The sequence below is a fragment of the Pygoscelis adeliae genome, unplaced genomic scaffold, assembly GCF_000699105.1.
Source record: "Pygoscelis adeliae isolate BGI_AS28 unplaced genomic scaffold, ASM69910v1 Scaffold3, whole genome shotgun sequence".
NCBI lineage: Eukaryota > Metazoa > Chordata > Aves > Sphenisciformes > Spheniscidae > Pygoscelis > Pygoscelis adeliae.
The window spans coordinates 4,100,612-4,115,647 of NW_008824446.1; the positions used below are offsets into that span (position 1 = coordinate 4,100,612).

Genomic DNA, 15,036 nt, shown 5'->3' on the forward strand with positions numbered 1-15,036 from the left:
GCTTTATGCTGAGTCCTTTCCCCTCGACCACCACTTCATCAATGCATTGCCTGAAATGTGAAATCGTCGTTGTTTTTCCTATATCATCATTAAAATAACAGGTAAGGAGAACTGAACATGAAGAGGTGGTTCATCTGAGGAACACTGACAAGATGTGCTGTACGCAAGTGAGACAGAAGCACTTTATGACACATTCAGAACTTGGAGACTGAATTACAGTTTTAGTAATCATCAGTTCCCCTTCTTCTCTGTCATTTCTTTGTTTAATGTATTGCATGGAAGAGACTTATGGTACAAGTTTTACAAGCTTGCAATAAAAATATAACAACTGTTGTATTAAATTATTTAAGTTGTAAACCATTGTAAAAAGCAGAAAAAGTTATATCGATATGGAGCCAGAAAAAATTATCATGATGGAGTATAAAATACATTGTGCTGATTACTACAGAATTTTTGCCCAGTTTAGCTTATTGTAAATCTTCGGTTGGCCTTAAGAGTGAAACTGTGAGTAGATTTTACTAAAGGATTGTGACAAGTGGTTTAAGAAAAATGAAGCTAAAATTGGACTTATAATTTAAAAACAAATCAGCAAAAATGTGACAGCAAACAAAAAATATCTAAAAGGTCAAAGGAGTAGTGGCAAAGCGAAGGATCAATGAATTTAAAACTTCCAGATTTCCCCTGAGAGAAGGCTAGAATTCTGGAGGAATAAATAACCAACTTTTATATTTTAAACAAGTAGATTATTACTTTATTCTTTTGTGCTATCCTTTACCAAAAAGAGAGGTGCCAGTAACTTTGAATCTGGCTGTATTGGTGTTAGTAGCATTTGAAAGTGCTACATTTACCTTAATTAGTTGCTAAAATTACAGACAGAAACAGGATAAATTTGCAGGAGGTCACAACTATATTTAGCATGAAGTTCTGACTATACATTATGAGATCCAGTTAGTTTTCCTTTCTTCTGTCTCTTTGCTTTTGGTAAGTCAAAAATGAAACTGGTTAGATTAATAATAATAATAATAAATCCTTTAGCATCTTCATGTTTCACCTTTTTGTCTTACCAGTTTTTTTAGAGCTTTAATGACCCTAAGTGTTCTTGTGTCAGGTTGTAGATGAGTTTTCTTTGCCCTGCAAAGTGATTTGGCAAAAATTCAGCTAGGCTGAGCATATTTTGTTGCCTTCCTTTCTAACCACATGTGCTTTCTGCAAAAGAGAAAAAAAGCCTGATTCTAATGAATCTTCCTAGCAGTGGTGTAATTGAAAAACTACCTTGAAAGAGAAACCTTTTTTTAAAAAAAGCCTACTCATTCAGCTAATGTAGCGTAGAAAATACTGGTAAGACCACTCCAGTGATGATGTTCCAGGAGAAGAGTGGCTCTCTGTGAGCAGAAGTTGATGGCTTTCGGTAGCCTGTCCTTCTCACTACCATGTTCTGCAACGCAGCGGGTATGATACTGCCTGACATGTTAAGGCCCATGGCATAAAGTATCAGTGTTGACCAAAGAGAGGGCTGTGTGGGCATCTTTGCTTTACTTTAAAACTGACATCTCTTCGTGAGCAGTTTATTTCCCTCTAGCAGTACTGCAACGTTGTTAAAACCAGATTTCATACTGCAGATCACATCTTTGAAACAGAAGGAGGCAGAAGGATAAATCAAAAGCATGTTTCGCTGTGCCTTATAGGTTGGCCTTCTGTTTGTGGGAAAGATAAAGGTCACCCTTCCATCACTCACACTTCATGTTTCTTAAAAGTAGTTAAAGCATCACATCCATTTTCCTTCTGAGCATTTTCAATTCCATTAATCCAGTATCTCTTTGAGCTAACATAGTTTTTGGTGGAGATGTGGCTTAAGGCTCCAGAACTAGAAATTCCTGTCGAATGAGCCAGTGTTCAAGCAGAGGAACTGCTGGTGCTGCTGACTGACTGGTCACCTGGGGGTGCTGGGCTACCTTGGAGGTCTGGGGACTGGCCTGCCTGGGGGAACTGGGAACCCCTAAGCAACAGGCCAGATCCGGGCAGCTTTTCCATTCACTGCTGGGCTACGCTGTGTACTGTACCTGTCACCCATGTGGCTATAAATCACAAAATGTACAAGAGTTATGGAAGGCAGTGCAGTTTGTATAATTCCAAAAGGCCTTCTCCAAAAGTTTTTTTTAAAAACAGGTGTTTCGGACCATGTATTTTGGTGATGAAATGTTCTTCTTTTTTTTTTAATATACGTATTTGTGTGATAATTTACTTTATTGCAGCTTTTTGTGATACACTGTGGTATAAAATATATAGTAATGTTTATTAAGCAGTCATAAGACAGTCAGCTGTACAGCCCCTTGACAGATATGATAGACTATTTTGGCATAAAGCCCACAGGTAACTTTCAAATAACCTGTAAACCACCCCAGCTGTTGATGGTGGAAGAATGGCAGAGGCCTCCGAGCAATGAAGTTGTTTGACGACAGAGCAGGTGGAACACAGGCAGCAGTGCTCTTCTGGGACTGTGATTTTAACATCCAGAGATCCAAAAGCAGTCCAAGCAAAAGGATGATTCAGTTCTTGGCCACTGTATTGTTGTTCGTAGGTGTGCTCACTGTGGTGCACTCTCAAGAGGAAGAGGGGTACGGTGGGTCAGAATTTGGGGTCAGTTTTTGGCTTTTCATTACCTCAACAAATCGTGTAATTTTGGCACAGTTTTCTATGACTCAGTTTCCTACCAGTCCTGTGTTCCTTTTTCAGCTCTATTTTTTTGTGTTGATGGTAAACTCTTTGTGGTAGACCTTGTCTGTTATTTAGTGTTTATTCAGTGCTTGATAAAATGACACGTAAGTCTTGCTGAAGGCTTTTATAAATTATGCTGTTAATAATTTCAAGTTACAGCAAAAATGACTTGCAGCTCACATCACTATGTGGCCAAGTTTCAAACCCTTTTTCTTTCATTTTGCTGTCGGTTGACACAGTTGAATGACTCTCACAGTCTCCCGTTCCCAAATCTGTAACAAACTATGAGCTCACATTACACAGGAAGCACTAGCAGTGAGATTTATTTGTCATCCTTGGAGGCCATGAAGAGGAACAAAAGACTTTCATCTCTCTCCTTTTCTTCCTTGACTGTAGGGAATAAAAGGCTACTGATATCTTGGGTCGCTGCCATACAGGATAAAAATCAAATTAATGTAAATCTGCCAGATCAAGGGGAGGTAGTTGTATGGCTATCAAGGGCCCGCAAACTGCTGGGTGGATCATCAGCAACCTCTGGCAGCATGATTTCCCCATTAAAACAGAAGCTGGGTTTTGTTCCACTTCTAAATACCTACCCTTCTTTTTATCCTGCTCCAGCTAATTTCACATAAGTTGTCAGATGCAGCAGTAATGAAATTTTAGTCATTTGTGGACTCACTCTAGGATTAAATCAGTGAGCTCAGGACGAAAGGCAGTGAATGCCATGACCACTCTTTGTTACCTCTTCCAGGCAGCTTTGATTAAACTGTGCTGTGAAGCCAGACCTGGATCAATATGAATGATCTTCATCGACCTAATAATGTATTTAACATGTTCGGTGCACTTTTATCTGGTTTTGTTACGATAAGTTGTTTACATTAGTGCAGCAGATTGATTTAAAGTTTCAGAGCTCTTTACTATGGTAAACATCTAGAAATAACCTCATTAGTTTGCACATGATACTATATATAAATATGTAATCTACTGTGCAAGCTCCTCGGCGGGTGTAAATTAGCATAGCTACAATTTACAGCAGTTGAGAATCTGGCCTAGAAACTGAAAACGATAATTCCATCAGTATTATTTTAAATGACCACAGCTTACCTTGACATAAAGCAAGAACCATATGATCTTCTCCATACCCAGTCTAAAGATGCTTGCCACAAAGTCTTTTAGAAACCTTTTCTATTATTTGTAGACTAAATTCTTCCACCAGCAGATGTATGTGGTGTCCACTAGGTACATAAGCATCTCTTCATGGTCAGACCTTTTGGATGCACTGTATCCAGTCAGTATTCTTAAACCCATCGGTTTTGGAGACTATTTAGCAGACTTGAATAAACGAACAAATGTGGAAGCTGTACCAAACATATCATTTGGGGATGTCAAAGCACTTAACAAACATTGTTACAACCAAGTCCATGTGTAACCACTGAAGGACATATTTGCTTCAGTATGTCTCATGACAGCTTCTTAAAAAATATACTGAAGTAAATTTAACACTTGTGAAAGGTGCCAGATTGGCAGGCCCTGGAGATAAAAGTTCTTGAATTACCAGCAGGCACAGCCGAGCTTCCCACACACACTGCCCCACCAGTGTTCCCAACCCTACCTGGAGGGCACAGCGACCAACTGTCCTACAGCTTGCAAATATGCGCCATCTCGTGCTCTTGGACTATGGGCCAAGAGTCAGTAGCTGTAATGTGACCTGAAGGTGAGAAAGCAAGTTTCATAATTACTGCACAGGTGCTGTTGCAGTTGATCATTTTCACACCAAGTTTTCACTTTATCTGGAAAAAAAAAATCAAGGAAGTGCACATTTATCTGATTTTGCATACAACAAAAAACATGTGTGTGAGCCTCTAGTGAATCCTGCAGTTTTATGTGTCCATATAGGCACATTCAGATAACTGTATGAGCAAACAAGTGCTTGCATATACTGTGAAGTGCATTCTTAGATGCCTCTTGAAAACTGGGTCCTTACTGTTCCATATGTTTGTAATAATCTGTCTCCATTCATAACTCATCCCTGCTTGGTGTCGTTACAGCCCATCCTCCCCAGAGGTTTTGAGCACAGCTGGCATACAAGTTCAATAACCATCCACCCCTTAAAGCGATTGGGTCATTATGGGGTTGAAAGATAGCACACAGGGAAAACAGGCTCGTGATCTTTGCACTCTGTCATGGTTTTAGAAAAAGCACAAGTTCTTCCCTGAGTGATTGTACTCAGAAAGTTCAGTCCTCCGTTCTCTTTGAAATTATATTTAGACCTCACTGTGAGTACTGGAAGGGCATGCTTAAGTGTTTCTTTATTTAGTGCAGAAGGTTAATGACATTTTAAACAAAAGTACACATTTATAACCTTGTATAGGCCGATTCTCAACCTGTATATAGGACACGGCTAAAAACAGAACACTGAAAAACACAAAGGGATGAGTTTTCATGCTCTGCTATTTTCTAAGCTATAGCTGGCAGCTTGAAAGAATTATTATGGAAGCTAAATCTGAATTCTTTCTACTGAGAAACAGCCATAACTAATGCGCAGAAGAGCTCGGCAACATTTGTTTGTCTTTAAAAGAGTCACATTTCTTTCTGCAACTTTCCGTTGATGTGCATGTTAACATACCTAATTTGACTGGTACTGTGTGTACTTTGGAAGGTAACTTCTGTATATCCAGAGAGAGTTAGGTGGCGTGTAATTGTCTTAGAGATGGAATTTGGGATTGAAATTGTAATTGTTATAAATATCAGTATAAAACCTCATTTGATGATTATGATTGCCTGATTTGCTTACCTCCTCAGCATCCCTGGTGCATCAGTCAGTCACACTGTACAGTTTTAGGAAGAATTCATACCAGCTTGCCAACTAAGCTGAAGTTTAGGTTTCAGAATTTGGGAGGAAGTTCAGGAGAGAATGTATACTTGGGAGAGGATGTTTTAAGATGGTAGTATCCATGAACTCTGCTTAAATACCTTACCTCATTCAGCCTTGGTTCTCCTGTGCAGGCTGTCTGCTGGAAAACAGAGATGGACCATTTTTGGTCATCTTCTTCACAGGTTTGTTCTCTTTAGTATGTGGTTTCTTGTTTTGTCTAGCCTGGTTTCAGATATCCAATGTAGCTGAGTCAGGTTTTATTTTGGGCTGGTTTTCTTGTCTGCTTGTATTTCCATAGTACCCCAATGGCGTTTTCATTTAATTAATTTTATTACATAGTTCCTAATTTTAACTCTACCGTGTTATAAATTCCGCTTCAATCTGCTGCTTGTTACCCACAAGTACTACTAAGTCTTTTTTCATCAACCACCTTTTTAAGATTTTTTGAGCTAGTAGCTGGCCTTTTGCTTGCAGAAAGGCAAAAGGCTTTTCTTGTGTGCTACTAAGAGGGGAGGATAGAATGCCAGGGACCTTCTCTTACAGAATGACAATACTCCACTCCCAGAAAAAAGCAGAGGAAGGGAAATAGATGTTTACCCCTTTTTCCCAAGATGTATTGTATACTTGGGCACCACTCAAAACATTATTTAGAAGCAAAGGCTTCCTAAAGTTTACCTACCCCGTTCTGAAGCTCCAAGGATGTGCCTCAGTTCATTAGTTTGAAAACTCATTATAGATGTGAAGTATTATTTTTAATTTTGTTTAGGAAAGGCCAGAAATTAGAATTCCATATTAGGGAAGGAAAAGGAGAGAGGTTCTTTCATGACTGAGTTAAACAGAAGCTTTCAGAAGAATAGAAAGGGGTTGGTTCATTCCCATCTTCATGTAACCTGAATTACAGGGTTTAGTAACTGAAACAGATCATAAGCTAGACCCTGCAGAGTCCAGAAAGCTCTAATTAACGCCCACAGCGAGTAACTTTTCTGAAATTGGTCTTTAATCAAACTTTGCTCTGAAAACAAAACAAGGTATTGTGGCAGCTTGATAAAAGAGATGCATTGCAAGGCTGACAGGCTCACAATCAAACCAGCACTAAAAATAACTGGTTTGTCTACTAATTTTCTTTCAGATACTAAAAAAATGCATTAGCTACAGTCTAAAAAAACTTCCATAGTTACTCAGCCAAGTGACTCAGCTCTAGAAAAGTGAGGTTCCTGTAAATGTTAATGCCCTCCCTGATTATAAGTGACCCCTCTTTCCTTCCCACACCTTCCTGTCGAAGCAGAGGAACAGCAGAGAGGGGTGAGGCTGGGGGGGAAGAGGCAACTTCTGGATTCCTTCAGAGCTCGTCATTTGAGGCCAGCCGTTCCTCTCTGCTGCTGGTGGTACAGAGCGCAGGCATCCAATAAGGACTAACTAGTTTGGATTGAGATAAACCAATCACTCATCTTTCTTGTATCTCCCAGGAACAGTAAGGTCCATGGCTGCTACCTTGCACACTCACAACTTCTCCTCATTGATTCTGAGAGCAGGAGTTATCAGTAAGGCATGCAGGGAAACACAGCTCATTTTCATCTTCCTCTGCTCAGCTGTAGAAAGAGTTGCTCAGACTCCTGCGGGTACCCATCCAAGCCTACAGCAACTTTCATTATGTTTTCACCGTAGCCTGCGTAAAAACATTGCTAGAACTGTTTTTTCGGGTTCGGTATAGATTCCAAAGAGACAAGAAGTCCACTGCACAAACAGGACTAGCAGTAAAATGTAATAAAACTGTAGTCTTTTCTTTATAGTGGATTTTTGTCTCAGTACAAGAAAGACACAGACCTGTTGGAGCGGGTCCAGATCAGGGGGATGGAACACCTCTCCTATGAGGAAAGTCTGAGAGAGTTGGGGTTGTTCAGCCTGGAGAAGAGAAGGCTCCGGCAAGACCTTATTGCGGCCTTTCAGTACTTAAAGGGGGCTTATAAGAAAGATGGGGACAGACTTTTTAGCAGAGCCTGTAGCGACAGGACAAGGGGTAATGGTTTTAAACTAAAAGAGCGTAGGTTCAGACTAGATATAAGGAAGAAATTTTTTATGCTGAGAGTGGTGAAACCCTGGAACAGGTTGCCCGGAGAGGTGGTAGATGCCCCATCCCTGGAAACATTCAAGGTCAGGTTGGACGGGGCTCTGAGCAACCTGATCTAGTTGAAGATGTCCCTGCTCATTGCAAGGTGGGTTGGACTAGATGACTTTTAAAGGTCCATTCCAACTCAAACTATTCTATGATTCTATTATTTCATTTGGTGAATGGTCTGCCGGATGAAGTGTTACCATGTTTTGTATGTATCTGTGCCTGCAACTCTTAGTATTTATGACCAAAAGGGCAGAGTCTTATCAGTCTGGATCCTAATAAACATATCCTTCACAGAAGAGGTTGCAATCATCTGAAAAGGTTCTTTGGTATTAGGGACAAGCCGAAAGAGGATGGCTAACATTGGCTTTAGAGCTTCCAGTCCAGGCTGTATTTTCATCTGTTATGGGATTACTTGAAAAAGACATTTTCACTGTTACAACTAAAACTAGTTTGGTGCAAGAAGCAAGAAGCCCTTCAGTATAGATGGGTCCATAAATGCAAGACAAACTGAAATGACGTGATGAAACCTTGAAGATACATTTTTATGAAAGAATTGTTTGCAAATACAGACTTGTGCAGATCTGACTGGCTGTTTTGGCATCTGACCAGGCATGTGTTTGTAGAGACCTGAGTTCCAAATGCAACTGCAACTCCCTCTGTAATTTCTTTTTTTTTTTTTTTTTAATTTTTTTTAAACAAATGTTACTATGTATTTACCATGCAACAGGAAAGCTCATTCATCAATTGTTTCTCTCCCTTTGAAAGAAGGGAGAGAAATCTAGACACAGCTTAAGAAATCTTCACAACACAGATTAGATTTTGAAAGTTATGTAGCAAAGAACACAAATTCTTTCATTGTCATAGTTTCAAAGACTGGCTTAGGTAATCACAGGTTTAAAGCAGTTTCACAGCCTTATCCAAATTCATGTTGGTCATTTGTCTCATATATCATGGCAACAGACTTCCCCTGCAATTCAAAGCAGCTGCTTAACTCGTATTCAGACAAATATCCCAGGCCAGAGTGGTTGAAGCGCATCATCAGTATTGCATGAAGGAGCTTACATCATCTCTAGCGCTGTGCCGAATCTGGTCTGCTAAAAGATGCCAGGGAACTCCCCTTTTTACCAGTCCTTAACAAAACTCAATTACACCCTGATCATCATCACTATCCTGATATTATAAATAAGTAGCCAAAGTCAGACTGTAAGTCACTCAAAACCAGAAGGACCAAGGGAAATTAGTGTAATAACCAGGATAAATAATCAGGAGTGGTTGGCTTCCAAAGCCAGTTCCACTTCCATCCTCCTAAGTTTAGTTATTGTTGATTTCCCTCTTTTTGTGCATATGAATGTTTCCCACTTGAAAAAAAAATCAAGACTGACCTCAAATTTTATAATTTTGGAACAAATTTATAAAAGCATTGAGTAACATGTCTTTGGGCAGTTTTCCCTGGAACTGGTAGGCTCTTGGTATTTTTGAAGATCTAGCTGTTTTATTTTCAAAATGGAAACACAATTATTTACGAGACGTTGCCTCCATTTTTGATGTGGACAGAGCAATTTTGAAAACCCGGTGCCTTAACGGGGAGATGACCAACATGACCAATGTGAAATAATGTCATCAAGAACAGTAAAGAAAACCATAAGGTTCCATATGAAAAGCCAAGTATTGGACTATGGAAAATGTCCACATTATTGTAATTTAAAATCTCACAGCTGCAACAAAAAATCAGTACAAAATCATATTTTGCAAAGTGACTCACTTTTATATTCCAACAGTATATTTTTGTTTACTGGGCTTATTTTGGACAGGAAGGTATTAATTAAAATGAAGCAAGCCAATTGTACAGGGTTTGTTTTAAAATTTTATATTCCGCTATGTCATTTTATATTATCTTAAGTAAAAGTGTGGGAAAAATCCTGAACTGATTTCCCTGGCACATAAGCGTCATAAACAGCAGTAAAACCAGGTAATTTTTCTAAAAGCACATTTTCCTTCCTTGCTATGGTTGTAAACCACAGAGACAGTCAGCTGGATGTTTAAGAAAGGGGGGGGGGGTCTCCAGTTCCTCATGTTTCACCTTTTCCTTGCTCTGCCTGATCACTTAAGGCAGAAGCTTGTTCCAGACAGCTTTAATTAAACTATGCTGTGAAACTGTATATAGATCAATGGAAATGATCCATAACAAGAGGCTAATCATGTATTTAACAGTGCTCAGTCCAGTTCAATCACCTTCTACCATTTCTGTGGCTTTACATTCATGTGGCAAAGCCTTGAATGTGTATATGTATTTTTTAATCCATCTCATTAGTGACCATATGCTTTGGCTTCAAGGGAGACAAGAACTGTCTGCAATCTGGCAGGGATTTAGGGACATCAATAATTTGTGAATAGTCATGTTGGTACTGGTCGAAGGGTTAAGTGTTCTGCACACCAGGGGCACATCTTTTGGGACTGGAACTCTTAGTCAACTGTTAGGAACCTGATCCCCTGTGACACATCTTTTCAAAGTACATGCTGCATGTCAGATCTCCTCAGCTGAAGCAATGGAGCTTTATTAGCTCAGGGATTTAAAAACCTGCTCTAAGCAATGTAACAATATCTTTTGGTTAAAAAGTGAAGGAAGGATAGTAGTTGTAATATGAAAGTGATTTTTTTATGTACTGGGCTAAATGTGATCTTCCTTTTTGTTACCATTTTCCTTTTCAATATGAGCTATTAGATTACTCCTCCCCTGCAAATACCCAGTGAAGCAAGAGTATGGTAGCAATAATGGGGACCTGATTTTGGTCCTCACCTCATACTGCCTAAATCCTGCTCCTTCGTAAGCCACTGGCAGCACAGATGTAAAAATCGTCTTCCTAATCATTTGGAATGACCCTTTAGGGGCTCCCAGGACATTGTTTTATCTACTTGGCGTGAAAAGCACCTTTAAAAACATTAGCTTACAGTGTTAGATTGTGCCATGTTATGGGGCTGCAAAGTCAGCGTGAGAGATCATCAAACTATTGAACTCAGTATTCTGTCCTTACAGAGGAATGGCAGAAATAGATTGTAAGGCCAGAATTTTGGGTGAGAGAGGGAAAGACTTTGAATTATTATTGTGCATTTTAGGTTTTGATTATGTCCATATCCCTCAGCTGCACCCAGGTCAATAGAAAAATGCATAGCGGTGCAGAAAGAAGCTCCGTATGGAACCTGTGCCCTGAACTTCTGCTGATCAGTTGGGAGTAGCAGGGGTCCATCTTACAGGATGAAGCTCGCCTGCTTTTGGCAAATTTCATGTAGTAATAATAATTAATGCTGACTGTCACAGGAAATGAAAACATGCACAATACACACCACTTGTTTGCTGCTTGCTAATCAGCTGGATTTGTTTGTACTTTAATCAACATTCTGTATCAGGGCAGATTAAATAACTTTGACTGATATCAATCATACGTAGCTCCTGTTAAAGCTCCAGTAAACACACTCACTGTAACCCTCTGTCCTTTACTTGTTTTCACTTTTAAGATCAACTTTTATTAGTATGGCGTGCAACTGAGCAAACATTTCCACAAGTGATATAAAGGAAAGAGATTTTTGAAATCTTTGTATTCGAACAAAGAGTTACATACTTCAGAAAACACTCATACTCATGACTGAGGCTCTTATTTATCTGAAACCATAATTTGCATGAGCGAAAAAAATAGAGACTGTGTCTTTCTTAGTGTCACATCATTAAAAATATACAATTAGTATTGGAGGATTTAGAGTAACTTATTATAGCAGGTAAAACATATAGCTGTCAATTTTTGGATTGTGTCAGCTATGATTACATAGGCTGACACAGATTTACTAATCGTGCATTGTCTTCTGTGGGTCCTTAAGAGTACAATTTTACTGTTTTAGAAGACCCAGTCTCCTCTTTTCAGAGGAAATTTGCATAAGCAGACTTTTATCCACAGTTTTTAAATGCATAAAGATGCAAGTCCAAGGTAGAATGTTTTCATATCAAACTATTTGATTTATAAGTATAATAAGACATTTAGAGGCATATGTCCCAGATTTTCATCCACATTTCAATTACACGTGTAGGTTTTGCGGCAGCAGTTTGCACTGCAGTGCAAAAAGAAAAGGCGGTGGTCTTTTGGAAAGGTGGCTCTTTCTGGCTGGCAACAAAGTCCACTAGGGCATGTCCAAATGTAAATATTTATGGCTATTTTGGCTACCTCAGAAAAACAGAAGAATGGAGTTATATTTCCAGATAGCCTGACTTTCAAATTCTCCCTTTGAAAGTAATACCTGGTTTTATTATGGTAGCTTTTAGCAGTTTTTCACAGCTTTTAAGCCTGTGAAAAAAATTAAAGACTAAAATTATATTTTCACAATTTTGGTTGAGGAAAAAAAGGAAATGTAATTTTAATAGGGTGGAATTGGTGATTTTTGAGGTGGCTTGCCTTTACTCACTTCCACTTAATGCCCTCTGAGCTGGCATAGCTATAAAGTTTTCTGAAGTCAAAGTTTAGCAGGAAAATGTTAGCTGATGCTTAATTACTGGGTCACTGCTGAGTATCTGCAATACATAGACTGAGTCCCTTTTTACACACAACATGAAGAAGTCCTTTGAGCTTTGAGGTGAGCGTTGATCTCTGGCTCACCCTTCTCTGTTTTCACCTGTAATGTCAATGATGTTAATACAAAAGGAAGTCAGCAGACTTTCAGAAGACTGGTACTGTCTTTGCAATATTTCGTAGGTAGCATTGCCATTATTACATTAATTTAAGCTACTGCTGCCAGGTAACAAGAGAGAAGAGTTTTGGCTTCAGTGAATACAATTGCAAAATTCCCGTTTTATCCTGGATGAGGTAACACTTTGACTGAACTGCCTGTTCACAGTTTCACAGGCAGTGACGCCAAAAAAAAAAACCTCTGACAGTCTTCAAGTTCTGCCCTCTTTACACCCTCTCTAGCCAAGATTGCTTAGTGTTATAAAGAATTGCCATAATCGCAGAAGCTGCAGACAGAAATAACTTACTGAAACCAAAACCCATGCAGGCCATACCTTACCATTAGGAAACTGTCTTTTGTAGGGTCATTTGGAGGGTTTTCGGTAGTCTTTAAGGGTTCTGTGTGGCTGGATTTCTAGCATGTCCACTGAGGCTGCAACACGACCAGAAATGTCTCGATGCTGAGTTTAAATTTTCTGTTCTTTAGTTTTCGCCCATATTGTCCTAATTAGATCTTCTCCATTACCAATTCTGTTCCCATAATGGAGTTTAAATTTACAAACTTCTGTCACACACCAGTCCCTTTACAGCTCTTTATAGCTAGATTCTATATCTTTATCGGTTTGAATCTCTCTGTAATCCTAGATACGTGGTCATATATGTTGCCATCCCTGGACTTCCTCCATGATATCTTCAACGTGGCATGCTTCCATTGATTTCAGATGGAAATCATGTTCATAATGTTTTTAAAAATGGCCCACTTTAACTTTCAGTAGATTGATGCACCACAATGGGACTTCAGAACAGAATTTCATTTATAGACAACTACGTGCTGATCATCCAAATATCAAAAATTACAAAGAACTGAATTTCAACTGGCCTTTAGTTATTTTTACTACCTGCACTTAGTTTCAGCTTGCTACACCTGTAATGAGCAGACCACTCACTCACTCAGGGTTGAGAAACATGCTTTTAACTGTTTTGCTGAATTATGGCTTTAGGCAACGTGTAAAGTTAATCTCAAATTAGTTGACGAGGAGGTGGGAGATGGTGATTTTTCCTTCTATATAAAGTGAAAACTCAAGAGTTACATTTCACTTCCATTTGTTAATTGCTACTCCACAATAATTTTCAAAAATGTATTTAGAAATCATTTGTAAGAAATAGGAGACAATAGAAAATGAGACAAAGAGGATTCATTAATTGTTTCATTTCTATTTTAGGACTGCAAGAATACCTGGAAAAATATTTGGGCAAGAAGACTCCAGCTCTGATTTTAGTACCTGTGGTGGATTTACCTGCCAAGGAAGTTATTCATATAACATGCTGGCTAAGCTAGCAGTTTAGAAGTTATGAGTAGATACCAAAACACACATTCCATCCAGGAAAGAACAAAGAAAGGAATTGATCATAACTGTGTTGGGTACTTTCATTAAGCAATATTGTTTGATTTAAGCAAAGTCATATTTAGCTTGTTAGTGATGCCTCATGATATGTGACAGAATCAGCTTTGTATGAACAATAAAGGTTTCTTTTCAAAATATTGTGCTTTTTTCTCACTTATTTTTAGATACATTCTGGTAGTAGCAGGTGGCTCTTGGGAGATGTCAGTTGCTCTGATCACATCAGTTCTTTTGTGTGATATATTTGTGTGATCTGGTTACAATAAGCTGATTATAACTTCAGACCTTTTGGATGGAGGTGAAACCAGACCATTAGCTCCAGTACTGTTTTAAAGACTTGATTCCTTTCAGTTCTATGTTGCATTTACTGACTTCAGGCCAGCTCATAAAGACTTTATTTGTGGCCAGATTTTAACCCTTTTGTTGCCCCAGGGAAGAATTATTCAGAGAGGTATTCAGGATGCACGTTTTACCAAAGTGAATAATGGAGATGATGGCCAGACTGTAGGATTTGCCATCCTGCTTTTTGAGGCGATAGTGGGCATCCTCATGCTTTACGTCTGGTAGGCAGCTCTTATTAAAGAGTTACCAGTATCCCCCAGGGCTTCAGTCTTCTCCAGAAAATCAGCAGGAGTTTTACCACTGCTTTTATTAAAACAGGCTCAGATATGTAGGTGAAGCTCCTATCAATTTCATTGCAACTGATACTTTACTCATAACAGGATATAAGATCAGTATAGGAGAGAAAGCCTTTTGGACTTTGCTTGAGGCAGTAAGACACTGTAGAGAAATCTTCTTTTCAGACAAAGGCTATAAAATTAAACCTTCAAAAAAGAGTATCAAACATTTGCCTATGTTCTACATCTATATATTCTCATTGCTTTTCTTTCAGTGTGTGAGCACTGGAGCTACATGACCAGCACTCCAGTCGTCCTCTTACACCAGCATATATCTGAGATAACTCCACAAAAGTCAACTGCATGGCAGTAAGTTTACATTAGGGTGACTAAGAGGTGGACTTAGCACTCCAGCTTCATTTTCTTACCCGTTACCAGATACGCACTTGGCAGCAGCTGATACGAAGCCAGTGACTAAAGATAAGAGGATCTGCGGGACAACCAGGGGATCAGGCCCAGCCAGCATGGGTTCATGAGAGGCAGGTCCTGCTTGACCAACCTGATCTCCTTCTATGACCAGGTGACCCGCCTAGTGGATGAG

The 15,036-nt window shown here is 39.2% G+C and overlaps 1 protein-coding gene across 1 annotated transcript in view; it reads left to right on the forward strand.

Annotated features, from left to right (window-relative positions):
- DPH6 (diphthamine biosynthesis 6) overlaps nt 1-13,952 on the forward strand; it is a 215,350-nt gene extending 201,398 nt beyond the window's left edge. The window contains exon 14 of the mRNA XM_009320992.1: nt 13,639-13,952. Within this exon, the coding sequence (XP_009319267.1) occupies nt 13,639-13,754 (116 nt within the window). The 3' untranslated portion in view covers nt 13,755-13,952. The remainder of the gene's footprint in view (nt 1-13,638) is intronic.
- Nucleotides 13,953-15,036: the final 1,084 nt, after the last annotated feature.